The 18,463-nt window shown below is 39.3% G+C and overlaps 2 protein-coding genes across 2 annotated transcripts; one reads left to right on the forward strand and one right to left on the reverse strand.

The window, feature by feature from the left end:
* Nucleotides 1–5,297, forward strand: LOC134066126 (uncharacterized). Its single transcript, XM_062521343.1, has 10 exons — nt 1–43; nt 423–755; nt 949–1,311; nt 1,789–1,837; nt 3,297–3,391; nt 3,519–3,574; nt 4,381–4,446; nt 4,642–4,707; nt 4,853–4,912; nt 5,177–5,297. The coding sequence occupies exons 1-9, from the start codon at nt 4–6 to the stop codon at nt 4,904–4,906; spliced, it is 1,122 nt and encodes a 373-aa protein (XP_062377327.1). The 5' UTR covers nt 1–3; the 3' UTR covers nt 4,907–4,912; nt 5,177–5,297.
* Nucleotides 5,298–6,311: 1,014 nt separating this feature from the next.
* On the reverse strand, nt 6,312–12,678 carry LOC134066124 (patched domain-containing protein 3-like). The gene is made up of 4 exons (XM_062521342.1): nt 11,998–12,678; nt 11,099–11,226; nt 10,652–10,797; nt 6,312–8,529 (listed from the first exon to the last, which is right to left on the reverse strand). Exons 1-4 carry the CDS (start codon nt 12,676–12,678, stop codon nt 6,833–6,835), a joined length of 2,652 nt encoding a protein of 883 aa, XP_062377326.1. The 3' UTR covers nt 6,312–6,832.
* Nucleotides 12,679–18,463: the final 5,785 nt, after the last annotated feature.

Below are 18,463 nucleotides of genomic sequence, written 5' to 3' on the forward strand. Positions count from 1 at the left end.
AACATGGACTTCATTATCCTCATCCTTCTCACAACCTTACAAGGTAATTATGAGGTCATTATGATATGTCATTACATTCAGTTTGGGAATAGTAAGGACCTTTAGTTAAATGAAACATGTATCCAAAAGAAGTATAAGAGAAAGTGAGTGAAATTACATTTGTTTACCTCTGTATGCAGTGTACACAGTCAGGTATATGAGGAGGTATATAATCTTTCTGTGAGTGTTTGATTCACGTCCAGATAATTGAGCTACTGGTGTCTTATGAGTCTATGAGTCGTGTGGTGTCAGCAGCACCACTGAACCACTGTGTGTGTGTGTGTGTGTGTGTGTGTGTGTGTGTGTGTGTGTGTGTGTGTGTGTGTGCGCGCGCGTGCATGTACATCTGCATAATATTTGTTGTGACTTAAATGTTCCTCCAGGCATCCTTAGCATCTCCTCAGTGAGCAAAGTAACAGTGAGGAAAGGACAGACCATCATCATCCCCTGTCACTACGATGCAGCGTATAGATATAAGAAGAAGATCTTTTATGGTTATTATGGTGATTATTGGGATTATTGGGGTGATTGGCATGTTATTGTGGACAGTGGACGTTTGCCTCAATCAGACAGAGTTTCAATGTCAAATTACCCTGCACAAACCGTCTTCACTGTCACAATGAGGAGCGTGACAGAGAGTGATGAAGGCTTATACCAATTTAATATCGAAGGAAGCTGGCAGTATGAATACAAGGATGTCTATATATCAGTCAAAGGTAACAGTATACTCACACATTTATTGTAGCTCCCTCTGTGTCATTCCATTGAGCAATCAAAAATTACCATATTATGATGATAATACAGTATCTCCACAATAATATAACATGTCAACATAATATTGGACATACATTTAATGCTTGTTCCACATACCTTGCCAAGAATTATGCATATTATTTAAATCCTGTTCAGATTCTCCAGCACTCTATGTTCCTAGTCAAGCTGAGACCGGATATGTGGATGGGAGCATCACCATAAATTGCTACTACAGTAATAAGTATGGAGTGAAGAAATGGTGCCGGATTGATGGCCGCTGCATCTGGGGTTCTGGATATATAGATGGAATGCGTGTATACATGAGTACTGATGCAGATAGCAGAGTGTTTAAGGTGATTATGACACGTCTACAACTGAAGCACACTGGCTGGTACTACTGCTCTGTGGGAGACCTACAGATGCCTGTGCACATCATCGTTAGACAGAAGACAACTACCCAGAGAACAATAACACAGCAGCCTGCAATCAACACAACCACCACCAGGACAACCAGCACAGGTAGACAAGTTTAATCTCACTAGACGTGGAATAGAACAATCTTTATTCACAATGGTATACTTCAATTACTGTAAAGCAACACTAAAGCACCTTTCCTCTGTCGCACACACTCTATTTGTTTATCCAGCAAATAACAAACAAGGTAGAATATGTTGCATGATTTTATGAAAGTATGATGTATTGCGACATCGAAGAAAGTCAAATTTGTAGTTTCTGTCTCATTAGTAATTTCATCGAACTATAGATACACTACCCCACCTCGTAAAGTTACATAGTGCGGTTATAGCCGATAGAGGGCTGCGAAGTGAAAGCAGAAGTGCCGTTCACCCTGTTACGAGTTGATGAACCGCTGAAAAGATTTTGGAAACATTATTTTTAAGGTATGGAAAACTCTTTAGTGTTGCTTTAAATAAGCCATAATAACAATTGATCTATTTCCTCTTCTTTTCTCATCCTGTCTCGCTTTCTAACCTTCAGTTGATGATTTGTCTTCCACATCAACCACAAACAAGACCCATACTCAAAAGTAAGATTGTATGCTTTTAATCCCTTACATGTATACCTTTCTATAATTGTTTAAATGTTTTTATTATTTAAACTCGTTTTACTTCATCCCATCTTGTCTCAACCTGTTTAAAGAGAAAAATCATCCATTCCCATATAAGAACATAAATTCATATTTTGGTTGATTGTGTTTATAGAGATAAGACACTTCTCTATGAAGAACTTTCAGATTTTATTTTATTTTTTTAAAGGTTATTTTTTTATGCCTTTAATTGGACAGGACAGTAGAGAGAATGACAGGAAGCGAGTGGGAGAGAGAGCTGGGGTGGGATCCGGAAAGTACCATGGGGCGGGAGTCGGCTGGGGCCAGAACTTTCAGATTTTCAAGTTACAAAATGAGCACATGATACCACCACAATTATTCTAGGAACTGAAAGCGTACAAGTTCCTGGTTTCAGAGATATTTTTAAGCGTGAGGCTATTTGCACCCCTGGTACAATTAGCAGAATGCTATTTGTACCCTGGGCAATTAGAGGTGAATGAGTTTCTATTAATATCCTGACGGGTACAAATATCAATGTATGCTAATTGCACCCCTGTGCATTTACCCTGGTATAGTAATCAATGTAAATAAAGCCGCAGCGGAAATGTGGGGGCCTAGCAACGCACTGGCAGGAATGGCGTCGCCATGATATTAGTCACTCACAGCAACTTTCATGACAATTGGACAAAGAGTGGCTGAGATGTCAGCTCATCTACTTTATTACAGCGCCCCAGAGGTCAAATGACACCACTTTCCTGGTACCTCCTCACAACCAAGCCCCTGTACCAACTTTGGACTTTGCTGAGATATGAGCTCACTTCCTTTATCACAGCATTTGCATAGAGTCCAAATGATGACGGAATTTGCCACGCCTCCTTCTTCAATCAGTCAGGCTACTTATTTGCAGTCTACCTGCTGAAGCTTCAGCAACGGCGTTACTCCGCTCGCAACCCACCACCTCCCCTTTCACCTCCCGTCTTCCATAGGTAAAGAATAAAGGGGTGCATGGCGGAATCCTGCCCGACTCCTGCCTGCAGTCGACTCCGGTGTGATTCCGCGAAGCACTTCAGGACCCTGGCCAGACTTCGCCAAACATGCTCTTCTATTATGCTTTTATGTCTTTGTGCAAATTTCGGAAAGTGAACTAGTGAATCTCTGCCAAAAGATTTTAGAGAATAGAACCCCAGGACTCCCAACTATTAAAAAATTATGTTTACCACGGAGCTACAGTATCTACTTCCACATCTTGGTGAAAGTCCATGTATGAATGTTTGTTGATACGTGTCATACAGGGTGCAAATAGCCCAGCTGTGTTGCCAAGGTTATTTGCACAAGGGTGCAGATAGAAACTCCATATTTTTATTCACCATGTAGAATTTCCAGTAAGACCTTTATTTCAGTATTGATTATGTTGGTATTCTCATACTGTGTTCCACAGTGGGTTCAGCCTGACTCTGCTGCTGGGGATGCTGGGGCTGTTGATGCTGGTGGTCATCTGTGGAGCATTGACTCTCCTCAGGCTGAAAAAACATAGTAGGTGTATGAATAGTGTGTAATTTCAACTCAAACACAATTTGTAATAAGCAGTGGGCTTTTAGGAATAATTGTAAGTGTAAATGTATGTCTCATGAAACAAATGACACACATGTACTGTATACAGGATGTGCTGCAGGCCCTGGTGAAGCTGTTTTTGAGAGAAAGAGTTCAGCAGTTATGGTAAGTGACAATGAGGAAACGTTTTGATATAATTAGACACAATAAGATGATCCACCAAGGAGGAACTGAAAGGGCTAATGCTTATTTTGAAATCTCACACAGCTGAAGCTGAGATTACAGGGGGTCATGCAGACTATCATTTAGACCAATAGAAGGACAAGCAAACTCTAAGACAGCAGAGTCAGGGTGTCGAGGCGACAAAATGTCAAAGACTTGGTCTGTCGTGGGCCATCAGTTCTCTTTCAGCCTTTCATGACAGCAGCATTTCTGCAGCATTGCCATCTGTGACAAACAGAAGATTGTATTGAGATATTGAAGGAATACTGAACCAGGACGGTAATGGGAATAAATATGCAATGATTTTATTTACACATGTGCATATGCACACACTGTGTCAGCATCCAGAAATAAATGGGTAGATACTGTAAACTGGAAATCGAAGAATCCTGTTTAAGGCCCACGTCTGACCTCTGCTGTTCTTTTGTAGAACAGCAATAGTTCCACCACCTCTCCTCTGCTGTCCTTTTGTAGAACAGCAATAGTTCCACCACCTCTTCTCTGCTGTCCTTTTGTAGAACAGCAATAGTTCCCCCACCTCTCCTCTGCTGTTCTTTTGTAGAACAGCAATAGTTCCACCACCTCTCCGTTCCTCCCTTCTATTTACCCATCTCTACATTCAAAGTTTAACAATACATTTATTTTTTTATTTTGGACACCATATCCTTTATTCAAACAATGAAAAGTTAAAAGATGGATAGATGACTGAGCACTAACCAGCATTGTCTTTCGTTCTTATTTTGTTTCAGCAAAACTCCCAGGAGGATCCTGAAGTCACTTATAGCATGATAGCTATGACTAATCCAAAGAATGCAGTATGTCTCCATCTCTCTCTCTCTCTCTCTCTCTGTCTCTCTGTCTCTCGTTTTTTTTTTTCACACAAACCAACCCCCCCCCCCCCCCCCCCCCACACACACACACACACACAAACACTTGTCTCTGGTGCACTCTCACGCAAATGCAATCACAAGGTTTCTTGCTCTAAGTGCTGATGTCTACTCTCTCAACAGGCTGATGACACCCACGGTGATGTCACCTACAGCACTGTAACTGCACACAGTAGAGGCCTGAGAAAAGTATATATTTATGTATATGTACATACAGTATATATATATATTGTATTTCTATTATGCTAAAATGATGAGTGATTTGTTATAGTGCAGCCAGTAACATGAGTGTATACCCTTCCGTCTGTGTCTGCACATGTGTACCTGTTTCTAGTCCCTTAGATACCAAGTAGCAGATGTCATCTACAGTGAGGTGGCAACAAAGTGAAGCAAGGTAATTTTACAAATTCTATAAGCCTTTACGAGATTTGTTTAATTCAGACAAAGTGTACAGTGAAATATGTGGGGCCCTAATTCAAATGATGGGCAAACTCTTCATTTTAGCTAAAGCTAATTTTATAAATACACAAAATATATTTGCTGGTTGACCAAAATGGGCAAGACATTGATGTGGAAACATTGATTGAATTTACACTTTGCCTGCCAAAGAAATTAGAGCCCATGATTGTGACTCGAGCTTCTCATGTCTCTCCTGTAGATGGCAGCATATTGATTCTTCAGGACTCACAAGGATTAAGAAAAAAATCAATGAGCTGATTTGAGAATTCTAATCTATCTTAATGTGTTTAATGTTTGAAATAAATCAAATTTATTATGTGTTCTTGAGTTGAGGGTTTATAACATTTTCATGCTAAACATTCCCTGATTGAATACATAAACAGTAACAGTTGACATTAAAATAAATGCCGAGTTAGTTGTGCCACTGGGTACGTGAGTGTTGAGGGCAGGAGGGAGGGGGCCCATCCTCCACCTCTGCCCCGGGGCCCTCTCCTCAGATGCTCTGCCACTGGTGCCTACTGCCTACCACATATTTCCTATTGTTCAAAACCTTTCTTTTAGCAACTCTGTGCACTCAAACAATGCTCTCAATGCTCAAGTTCATGTGTAGAGACACACTGATGATACTTCGGCCAAAGTTTCATGTTACCTTCTTAGTGTTTTAAAAATAGCGATTTTGACACGATCATGTATCAAAATATTAGTGCCCTTACCATCCCCATTCAAAAAACGCCACTTAACCCGAAAACGACAACATGGACAAGATTAAAAGTGATGCTTCCGACGTAATTATGCTTTTAAGCGAAGGTTTGACTCGGGTGTGTTCACAAAAACACCCTTTGATGCATTTTGGCTAGAGTTATCCTTAACAAATTGTGTACATATTTTTAATTAAAGGGACACTTCACCGATTAGCATTAAGCTTTGTATCTTTAGAAAACCAGTCAGGTTTTTGAATTGTCATGCTTCATTCCCTCAGTTTGCCTTGAGATGGGAGAAATACGGATTTCAATGAAACCCATGAATAGGACTTCCTGCTTTCAATGATGTAAAATGATGATTTTTAGCAGGAAGTCCAACATTGAAATCCGTATTTCTCCCATCTCTAGGCAAACTGAGGGAATGATGCACGACCATTCAAAAACATGACTGTTTTTCTAAAGATACAAAGCTTAATGCTAATCGGTGAAGTGTCCCTTTAAGAGTGAGGGTGAGAAGGCCTACACAATATGGTGCTTACTGAAGCAAAACATGTAAGGTGCTTAAGACTTTTGCACAGAGCTGTATATAACATACCTTTATTTCGGGAATATATATTAGCACATATTTCCATATTCAATTGAATATCAGTTAATTATCATGATTACGCAAAAATAATGACAAAGAATGTTCTATAGAAAAATGTTTATATTTCACCTACACATGATGGAAAATAAGTAAGTAAGAATAAAATAAGGATCTGTACTGTTTTTAGAAAATATGTAAACATTAGCAACCAGACAAAGAACATACATAACATAAACTCTATGACTGATATAAGGTATGATTAACACTACTATTATGTATATTGAAACAGTGTGTATTGTAAAACATACATATACAAATATAATCATATTTCAAAGAAACTCCAAAAATACATGTGCATTTCCCATGTGAAGTTGACAGTGCTGTTAATATATTGCTAATAGTGCTTTAGTTTCTTGATACTTCCCCACAATGTTATGGATTGTCAAGACCTGTCAAGACTTTTCTCAGATGTTTGCCCATGCAACTGTGTTACTGCTACAATTTTCTCATTGTCATTTTGCCATTATCAGTTTGATACTTGTCATCCTGAACACTCTTCTGAATCTGTTTAGAACTTTGACAATTGCACATCACTATGCTCATTCTGTTTGGACCTTCTGCCTCTGTCTATTCTTACTGGACCATCTGCTTCTACCCATTCTGATTCGACACTTGGCAATTGAACAGGATGCCTCAAATGCTGCTCATTGCTAGATTGATCCTTTACATCCTGAGCACTGCTTGAATCACTAATGCACCCAAAAAATGTCAGGAATATGGGGATAAACATGATGCCATGGAGAGCGCCAAATGAGATGACCAGTAACATAATCTTGAAAAAGGTCCTGAAAATGTAGCTCTTTGCTGCTGAGAGAACCACAACACCAGCAATGGTAGATACAGCTCCTTGTATAATTGGATACCCAAGGTGGTATAAGGCATCAATAGCTTTTCCATTGGCTGTTTTCTCTTCACTTGAGACAAAGGCGTAGGAAATGTGTGCAGAAAAGTCAACAGAAAAGCCAACGCAGATAATCAGGTTGATCATGGAGATGGAGTCTAGATTAACATCCCACAAAGCCATGAAACCAGCTACACCTACTATTACAGAGGCAATGGCAAAGGTCACCCACAGAGAACAGACAGGGTGTGGAATCAACAGAAGAGAGATTAAAAGCATGACCAGAGTAGCAACTACAATATTTTGGATGGTATTGCTAACAACGACCGCATATTGATCATAGAAAATAAAGGCAGGATGGTAGACCATCAGATTCATGTTTTGGCCACAAGTGGATGATGTGTCTCTGAAAAAGTTCAACATTTCCTTCTCATCAATTGCAGTGATGATGTTTACAGTGGGGATGAATATTCGGGAAGCCAGTATTTTGCCATTGGATATATTAACATCTTGTGTCAAACCTGACAGTAGAAGAAATGTAGGTAAATTCTCCATAAAACCCTTTCCATCAGTAAGATTTAATCCCAAACCATCTCCATAACTAACATAGGATCTAAGCCAAGATACAGTCATGTTTTTAGCAACCATATTGGATGATTCAAATTCATTTAGGCATGTGTTGAGGTTTTCACGAGCACTTTCCTCCCAATATTGGAAGTTTTCATCTTTAATAACTAACATGACAAAAGGGCCATACTCTGAGAAATATCTGTCTTCATTGTCATAGTAGCTAGCAACATATGAATCATCAGGTGCTAAATTTTTTAGATCAATTCCCTCCTGCATTTGAAAACAACCATAAATGCTACCGGCCAAATATCCCGAGTAGAGCAAAATGACAAACACTTTAGTCCAAGGCTTTGTCAGAAATGGACCATAGTACTTTTTAAAGAAGATGTCAATGGGCATTTCCTCCTCTGCCTTTGTCTCAGGATCATAAGCTCCTCCAACTGAACAGGCATTGCTCTTGTTGTGTTCATCTGCAGGTGTAACCTTCCTGCACGTAAGCCAGTGCCTATTGCTTCCCTCTCTTCGCCCATTCAGGGCCAGAAAGGCACCGAAAAATGTGATGTTGTAGATGTAGCAGAAGAGGATGGCTGTGCCGGTGTACATGCAGAAGGACTGGACCGACCCAAAAGGGGTCAAGAGGCCAATGTAAAAGGCCAAGACATTAGTTAGAGTGGTGATGGTGATGGAAACAGCAGCCTCTTTGTATGTCTCGGCCATGCGATCTTCCACCTCATCTTTGACTTTTGTTTTCTGCCAGTGTGAAATCATGATGAACATGTCATCCACACCAATACCTGTGGCAAGAGTGGGCAAACCATATATGACAATGATGTAAAAGCTATGGACTACTGTACATATCATACCTTGAATTTCCCCTTGGGGATCAATTAAGTATCTATCTATCTATCCATAGGCGTAATTTGCGGGGGGGTTAAAGGGGTCATGACCCCCCCAAAAATCATATCAGATAATATAACCCCCTCAATATCATCACATAATTCAGATTACACTGAATATGAAATATTCTGGATGAATATTTTTTGTTCGTTTTCTTTATTCATTTCATTTTCCAGCAAGATAGTATCATTTTTTTTAAATATTCTGAAATGTACCCCCCTGCCCACCGACTACTTGGTATTACCCAACCTGCGTTCTCTACCGAAAGTTTGTTTACTATTTTGCGCAGTCGCTGGAATGAATGGTTGGAGAAAGCTCTCAACTCAGGTGGGAAGATGTAAAAGACATTGAAAGGCAGCCAGACAGCATTTTTTCCATTGTTGGTTGACACCAACCAAAAATAGGAAAAATCCTGACCAAATGGAGGTATACCCCTATTGCTAAGTTAGCTGTTAAATTAGCTGATGATTTGTTGACTGGAGTTGGCTGGCTAGCCCTAAGAGCCCGACGGACGCAAAGTGCGTCAAAAACACACCCATTCTTCTCTGTTACATTGCTCAGGGATAGTTAGTCACAGCGAGATGAGACCTACAGTTTATTGCACGAAAGAGCAGAACCGGGGCTTTCCAACGAGACTAGACACTTGTCTGTACGATCAAGTATGAAACTAAAATAAAATCATGAAGTTAAATCAAAGTATATCATATTTACAGTCTATATTGCTCTGCATTCACCCGCTCGCTTGAATTACACGCGAACCCGCCATCGGAAAGATATGCATGTCAGATGAAAGGGGAGAGCTAGAGCTATCCACAGATACCACATATAACCTTCTAGGCCATAAAACAGACGAAGTGACAGCAAAATAATAACTTCATTTAGCTCCACTTACCTCGTGTTTTTGTGTGGCATAATAGCTATGTTCATAATCCAACGTTACCATGTGTTTCAGTTTCTCTTTGGCAAGTCACGTTCATAATACGGTTTTGAGATCCTAGCAAACTCCTGTATGGTATCCAATTCAAGACTCATATTGCATCCAAATTTGTTTGATAAATAAACACTTTTTTGCCTTTACTTTGTTCATTGCAATGCAGTAAAAAAATATTATAGAGAATCATCATCTGTGCACGTCATGTGTGCTACCACGCAAACAAGTCAGGTCAGATCAGCTAGTGTCACAAATATGGAGCACAAAAAGTGTCAAAAAGTCATTTCTCATCACTAAATAAAAATTACCATTTATTTCTGGAAGGCACACACCACATATTTCTGTAAATTGCTCAGCCCCAAAGTATACCTCCACCATGGTTCTTATATTGCAATTTTCAGGACAGTCAGGTCTACACAACCATGAAAGTCATGTCGAGCTGTAAGCTTGCTGTGGTGAGATACACGTCGAAATGTAGGAATTTGTATAGTATGCTTTTTAAATTTTTATTATTTAAAAATCTAAATCAAATCAATGCAAGTATTAATACATGTGGTAGATCTGGGTAGCCTAGACTGTGCTGAAAAAAACAATATGTAGCATGTGTGAATGGCACTTACAACGACCAGGATAAATGCTTCTAACTAGAGGTAGTGAAAATGCCCTTAAAACAGCCTAGGGCTCATAGGGCTAGTGCAGGCGCGCACTTTATACATAGGCCTACACACAAGACGGTCCATGTGAGCACACTGAATTTAACTACTGTGTCATTATGGCACAAACAGTCAAGTGAACAGCTGCATTTACGTTAAGTAGCCTAGCCTATATGATGTATTGCTAATAAAGGAACGGCAAATTAGCATGTTACCTTTTGCACAAGAAAATGATTCAATAAATAAATAAATTGATAAATATGCCTCAAGTTTAACCCCCCCAATGGTAGACCCAAAGTTACGCCCTTGTATCTATCTATCTATCTATCTATCTATCTATCTATCTATCTATCATGATCACAGGAGTTGTTAGATTCAGTGTGCCGATGAAAGCATTGAAAGAAAAGGACATAAACTGGAGGACTTTCTGCATACCAAGAATGAGGAAGGGAGAAGACGCCACGGTCATCACGAATGGCATCCCACAGAAGAGCAGCAGTCCAAAACTGGTGAGCACCGCCAGGCCTGCAGACAGCACCCCGAAGGTGGCCACCCAGACCTTATTCCTCACACAGTCCAGCCTGATTGAGTAGAGTAAAGACACCATGGGCATAAACATGAATATCGGAAGCAATAACAAGTATGAGTATACTCTTTCTGTTGAAACAAAAGGTTGAACTGTCCATTTGAAATACTGAACATAAAGAAATGAATTAAAAAGTCAACAAAAAATTGTTTCAGTGAACTGAAGTGATAAACATGTATTATGTAGGCTACAGATTCACACAGATACATTCCATATATTCTATATTTACATAATCAAATAATAATTTACAGTGGAAACAACAATAGGCCTACATGATTCAAAAAAGTACCTCATACCTCATACATGAAACTATGGAGACGGTAATGGCCAGAAAGTAAGTAATGGAGAACAATGGTATCACTGTCTGTGGATTTGTTTCAAATTCCTCTGCTCGTGATATTGAAGTGAAATAGGAGACAGTGGTCTGTAACAGCAAGAACATACATGTACACACAAAGCAATTCAATCTCTTATGCTTTGATCTTGAAACATCTTTAATATAGTAGATATTATAATAAAGGAGAAACACTGCATGGGCTCAGCACCAGTGAAATATACCATGAACATTTCTTTTTTAAAACATGGGCTAGCCTAGGCCTGTCTTAGATTATACAGGACAACTAGTTGTAATACAGTATGTCATATGGCAAGGACATTTCATGTCACAATTTCATTCGGATTAATATGACGTTAAGTGCCTACCCCTAAAACCTAAACATGATGCCTTCTCATTTCCACATAGGCCTATATTCATTCTCTCGATACTGTTAAAACTAATAATAAAGGAATACATACAGTACGCACAAATTTACAAATAAATAGATGCTATGGGGGGCCTTGTTGTCCCTGTCAAGGTATACCATGGTCGTGGACACCCCAACAGGCATAGTGGGAATAGTGCAGTAAAGCCTATGAGGTTTAAGATTAAATATAAATATAAATATAAATATAAATATAAATATAAATATAGTGCAAGGCAGTGCCAGTACAAAGCAAAGATGATGTATTAAGATTTGAGTGCACATATGAGGTGATTCTAATAGAATTGATAATATGATCATTTTAATTCACATTATATGATAATTAAACATCAGCCTATGTGCCCTGAAGCAAAGTAGGCGTTATTTCACACATCATGCATGATGTTAACTAGTAGAGGCTAGTCCATGTTTCTTCTTTTGCCGCTTAAACTTACCGTGTTGAGATGTGCATCTGTTGACAAAGTCTGAATGAACTTCTTCAACCAAAGGTCTGTTTCATTTTTCTGGTCTTCCTTCAAATAATAGAATATTCGTATTGCCAGCGCAGTCTGAATGGTGTTGTTCGAGTATGTGCTCACGCCGCCAATTGCTGTCCCTAAGAATTCCCCGCTTTGCCAGGGGAAATGTATCGGTGTGTTTTCATTAATGAAGGCGTTCATTAAATCCAGAATCGGGTTCAACACACATGTGCCGTTTTCCTTGGCACATAAGTCTGAAAATGTCAGGTTATTGACTCTGATCTGTTTTACTTTGTGGTCTAACTTTACCAATTCTTCGAAAGCATCTACGTTGAGAATGTTTGTTTGGTGCACAGCGATTACAGAAGCAAATGTTCCTTCTGTGTCAAGCCTCAAACTAGAAAACTCCTCGCTTTGTGGAAAATGCTCTTTGATAAATGCTCTCTCTGCTTTAGCTGGACCGTTTTTTGGAGTGAATTGCTCTTCGATATCGTTCGCCTCTCTGTCTTTTAGAAAATAAAACCCTGCACCGACACCTGCTGATATTATCATGGGCAAAATAAAGAACACCCACGGATATTTACTAACTATACGTCCAAGTTTTCCAAAGCCGTTTGATAGCGGTTTCTCTACGCAATTTGTGTTACATTTAGCCATTTTAAAGCCGATCTTTCTACACTAAGAATAATTCTCTGTCCTCCGACTCTCCGATATTAGACCCATGCGATGCTGAAACTGAACTGCAGTTTCTCGGCTTATGGCGCAATAACATTGTTACTCTGGTTAAATATTAACGGTGATATTCCGATAGCACATGCAATGGAAAATGATGGTGTAAAATATGGTACATTGTATGCCCACATCAACGACAAATAGCCTAAAGCAAAACAACTTGGGCTACAGAAAATAGCGAGGTGTCTTTACAAGATGTGTGTTTGTGTATATCAGAAAGTACCCTCTCATTAGACTAATTTGTGGACATGTTTTCCAAAACAGTGTGCTCAATTTACTTAATGAACTTTTTTTTGTTTGTTTTACCTCCGCCAAGGAGGTTATGTTTTCATCGGGGTTTGTTTGTTTGTTTGTTCGCAAGATAACTAAAAAAGTTATAGATGGATTTCGATGACATTTTCAGAGAAGGTCTGAGTGGGAGTGATCCGTATCATCGTCTGGAAGCAGGAGGCGGTTAAGTGTTTGCCTGATGGAGGTTGAGTGCTTTTCTAGTATTTTTTTTAAATTTTATTTTGATGAGTGCACAATTTAGTAAAATGTGCATGATTGTAAACTAAATCTAGTAAAATGAGACCACGTTGTGGTAAAATGGGCAACCAGTGGGCCTATTCTAACTTGCACTGTGCAAGTCTAGTCAAATGAGATGACAACTGAGTAAAATGAGCGCACACTTTAGTCTTTAGCCTTTATAGACTTTAATGAGCACATTTTCTTTATACCAAAATATCTTGCAATGGCACGGTTCGGCCTCCACAGAAATCAGCAGGTTTGAAATATTAAGTGGCTCTAGGCTGCTGACACAAATATTATGTTAGTCCTCCTGAATGTCGGCAAACTGTGTCTTTGGGATGAGACAATAATTACATTCATGCAGTCATTAAATAAATAACACAGATGCATCAAAGACACTGGCACTGGACTAATATAACTATAACTGTTCTTAAATAACAACTTTGGCCACTGCAGCTGCAAGGATGCACCCATTGACAATTTGAGAAGGGCACTGTCAAGTTTATAGCCCCTCGTTAAGATGACACCTGCCAGTAAAACATTAATGAATGTACTTGTCTCCTAATAACAGATGTTCCCTTTATGACTATATGACTATCTGTACTATTGCCATCCCCAGACAGTTAAGCCTATGAGTTGAAGGTATATATCAAGGTATATCATCTAACCTTAGATGACATTTCAATAATGAACAACATATATCCTGCATGGATCTGGTGCTTTATTTGTATAAAATAGATGTACAACATTGAGGTTCTTAATATATCCACAGCACAGAGTTATATGTATAATCCAAAGGAAATAAATCCTACTTCTCATTTCTTCACACTCCATTTCCTACTCCTTGTAAATTGCAAATCTTACATAGTGTCTTATTAGTTGCTCAATGATTGTTCAAATGCAGTTTTTGCATGATAAACAATTCACAAGTTCAAATATGTTCTAAAGTCACACTCCTCATATTCTCTATAATTCTCTTCAATAAGACAAGTCTACAAAAATTAACTAACTATTGTTGATGACACCTGTATATCTGCATTTACTTTGAACGAGTTTACTTCTGCTATTGTATTATATACTGCTTATGTTTGTGGCAGTCCACACTTCAATGCACTGTCCTCCTCAATGTGTTTGTGTCAGCTTGTGTTAATTAGGCTAATGAATGAAAAAATTGTATATCACCATGCTGCTGGTCATAATACGAGATCTGTCCGCAGCTTATTTTGATATCATGTTGCAGCTTGTGTTTGATGAAGGCAGCTGTACAGATGACAAAAACGGAAGGATGTCATTGTGACCTCGAGAGATCTACTGTATGTGAAAAATCACTGGAATTCTGATTATGTCAGCTTTGAGCATGCAGAGACAATTACTGTTAAAGTTTAGTGGTGAAAAACTTGTTTCCCAGAGGCCATACCCTTTTTTGTCACTTGAACATCCACTTTAACTTCTCAACCAAAATGTTACAATTATTGACACTCAGTCAAGTTCCTAGAACATAAGATTAATAGAGTGTTGTCTTTTATAGTCAGGAATTAAAGTAATAAGGGAACGCTAAGAGTGTTCCCTTTCATCAGATGGTCCATATGATTTTTAGCAATGATATGATACTGTACAGTATGTCTCCACTCACCCCACATAACAAATAATTTGACAGCCACCCGTCAAAAGGCAGTTTCTCCAAAGTCAACATTGTAAAGCAACAAAACGTTTCTTCCCTTTTTGCCCTATAGATTAAAGCCATGATGAGACTTTTTATGGTTTACTGTATGTTGAATTGACAACAACAACTATACTACTACTACTAATAATAATAATAATAATAATAATAAGAAGAAGAAGAAGAAGTAGAAGAAGAAGAAGAAGAAGAAGAAGAAGAAGAAGTAGAAGAAGAAGAAGAAGAAGAAGAAGAAGAAGAAGAAGAAGAAGAAGAAGAAGAAGAATTTGACAGCTCATCAACCCAGTTAGATGCTGATGCATCAATTTATCCTTGTGATCTTTCTGATAATAAGACCTAGTGATTGAGATATCACCTGACCTCATATTACTTCTATAAGACCATGGTACTTATGTCTCCAGTTGATAGTGTTGATGACACTTGTTGGTGAAACATTAATGCATGTTCTCATAAAGACTGTCTGCCATAAAAGATCAGGATTTCCGTGAAGAACTTTCATTTTTGTTACCATTATCAGTGGTTAGATAGATTAAAAAGTATCAAAGTCTCATGATGACCTCATCACTTACCGGTAAGGATACCTCTGCTTAATCTCTCCAAAACGTATCTAACACAACACCCCACCCAACTTGTTATATAGGCTGTTCACTATGGCCTACCTTGTGTTGTGAAATCCTTACCATTGATTCAGAATACTGCAGCATGCCTGGTCTTTAATCAGCTGAAGAGACACACGAAACACATGACACATGTTGTGACATTGTAGCACATTTCTATATGATCTCCAACTTTGTAAGCAAGTAAGTATTAGCCACAGAATAATAAAATGAAATAAATACACTTACTGTACATCAGTGATTTAAAGGGATATTCCACCATTTTTTAAAATACGCTCATTTTCCACCTCCCCTCGAGCAAAACAATCAATATTTACCTTTTCCCGTTCATCCAGCCATTCTCTGAGTCTGGCTGTCCAACTTTTAGCTTCAGCCTAGCATAGATCATTGAATCGGATTAGACCATTAGCTTCTGGCCTGCTAGCAACATGCTTAAAAGTGATTTCCGGTAATTTTCCCATTTAAAACGTGTCTCTTCTCAAGTTAGAAAGTGCTATAAGACCAACTGAAAATGAAACCTGCCGTTTTTCTAGGCTGACTGGACATGGAACTACACTCTCATCTGGGGTAATAATCAAGGGAAGTTGCAAACGTACCATGGGCGCAGTGAGATCACGCACTACTTACTGCTTGCTGCCTATGGGGACTATTTTCAGATATCACTGCGCCCATGGTAGGCCTACATGAAACATGTAGTAACCGTGCCGGTGGCAAGGCGCGCAATTTGATTTGATTCACGCTGCCAAGGCAGCCTGGAAACTATCGCCCTAATTTTTGCCTCAGATAGGGGACCAATCACAGAACAGGGGGGAAAGCAAGATGATAAGCTATGCACAGACACATTTGATAGACATCCGTGGTGCCCGAAAAACAGATCATTTTTTGAAATACGAGAAAATGAAAGTTTGGTTCCCAGACCATGTCTCATTGAAAAGTGGTGGCGCTAGCCAGGCTAGCCAATAGCATCAAAAATCCCAAAAATGTCCCATAGTTCAGTTTAGGACACTGCTTGGAATTGGTCAAAAGCATCTATAGCAATGGCAAGTAGCAAAGCTGTGCTTCAAATGTGAAAATCAGAGGATATAAAGCTCATGGCTAAGAGAATGTCAATGTAGCCATATTTATTTTCATAACAAGCTAAATAGAAAAAACAAGTTAAATGTTAAATATAGCCTAGAAACCTGTAAATATTCAAATTAGTTGATGAAGGCTACACTATAGAGTTAGATAAATTTGGATAGCTCCAAAACTCACACCAGCGATTTGTGTCTTAAAGGTGCCATGCTGCTTTTATGACACTAGCACCGTTTTACTAGCCTGACTCTCGCCAGACCCTTGTAGTTCCGCCATGCTCCACCAGAGGCGTTTCGCTGAGCTCCACACAAGGGTCTGGGCTCGAGGGCAATGCAAACTCCTTCAAGGGAGCAAACAATAATGAACCAATCAGGAGCACCGAAGCGAGTGTTTGATTCAAACAACAATGGCGGCACACGTGTACTGACATTGATTCTGCTATTTCAACTGTCGAATCTATTGAATATTCATTCTTCAAAAGATGAACAGAGAACGGTTTTGAGGGCATTTATAGGTGGCAAGGATGTTTTCACCCTTCTTCCGACCGGGTAGCAAGAGCTTGAAGTAGCATGTCATTCCAGATAACGGACAAGTGGTTTATCCAATCACATACAAGGATTTTTTTACAAGGCCCTGCCTTCTGAAATACATCTCCTATCGAGAAGTCCCAGATCCTTGTGTGAAGCTCAGCGAACTACAAGGATCTGGCGAGAGTCAGGTACCGTTTTACTGGGCAAACAGGAGCATTATACAGCACTACCAAATAAGATTGCTCACAAAAGGTGTGTAGCTCTAAAAATGCTCAAACTCATAGATGCAGTAGCATAGCTTCAGAGTTGGTTTGGTCATAAAGCAGAAAGAAAAGCAGAAAGAAGGGCGGGGGGGAGGGGGGATGAAGGAACACAATCCTCAGCTGAACCTGAAGACTAAACTGCTGGTCCTTCAGGCTAAATAAAACTTTATATCACAATATTAACACCAAAATCTACTCTATATCACACAGTTTCCAAGAAACCTGAGTGTCATGATTGATGACCAAGTCACCTTCTCTGACTATAGAGATTGAGAACGTGACGTAAAACGCAACGCATTTTGGGAATAGGTGGCCCAAAATTAAGTTGTTTTACTGACGTGCGGGAACAACGAAGTGCAGTTGTCGAAATGCCGTTTACCTGCTGTGTTATAAAATTCAATAGAGTAACATGAAGCTTATCTTTTATAGTTTTCCAGCGTGGAAAAATAATAGTATACGTCATGTTTCAGAGGTGACAAAAAGGCGAGGAATGGCTTGGATAGCAGCACTAAGGAAGCGCGAGATTATAACTGTTATTCACACAATTTTTTCACGCTTAGTTTTCATTATTATCATGCCAGATCATAGACCCAGACCCACTAGTTTACATGGGCTGGCATCAGGCGAGCCAAACGTACCCATAATTCTTTGTGTTTTGATGACTTTGGTCACATGTCTTAGCGATCTCTATTGCCTCTGACACTAGATCCCACTTTACCTCGATAATTCAACATGAGAAAAACAGGCCAAGCCTCAACATGCCACCCGACTCATTACAGGCCATGGTCATTTCACACTGTAACACCCTCTTATGGCCTGTACAGACTACACGACTTTTTTGTCTTTCACGATTATCTTTTACGATTGACCATGTCAGACTAGGCGATCAGAGAACCACAAAATCGTGCAGCGTTGTGGCCGCAAGAGTGGCCACATTACAAGATCATCTATCGTAGCCTTCTCGTCGTGTGTCGTCACAGTGTCAGTGTCAACACACAAGTTGTAGGAGATTCCCCAAAAATTCTGACACGCTAGACA

Source organism: Sardina pilchardus, chromosome 19 (genome assembly GCF_963854185.1).
Source record: "Sardina pilchardus chromosome 19, fSarPil1.1, whole genome shotgun sequence".
In the NCBI taxonomy this organism is placed as follows: Eukaryota; Metazoa; Chordata; class Actinopteri; order Clupeiformes; family Clupeidae; genus Sardina; species Sardina pilchardus.

Coding starts and splice junctions, on each gene's coding strand:
- LOC134066126 (XM_062521343.1), top strand. CDS start 4: ATGGACTTCATTATCCTCATCCTTCTCACAACCTTACAAG. Junction 44..422: donor CCTTCTCACAACCTTACAAG/GTAATTATGAGG, acceptor ATGTTCCTCCAG/GCATCCTTAGCATCTCCTCA. Junction 756..948: donor TGTCTATATATCAGTCAAAG/GTAACAGTATAC, acceptor AATCCTGTTCAG/ATTCTCCAGCACTCTATGTT.
- LOC134066124 (XM_062521342.1), bottom strand. CDS start 12,678: ATGGCTAAATGTAACACAAATTGCGTAGAGAAACCGCTATCAAACGGC. Junction 10,798..11,098: donor TCCATAGTTTCATGTATGAG/GTATGAGGTACT, acceptor CTACTCAATCAG/GCTGGACTGTGTGAGGAATA. Junction 8,530..10,651: donor TTCTCCCTTCCTCATTCTTG/GTATGCAGAAAG, acceptor CTCTTGCCACAG/GTATTGGTGTGGATGACATG.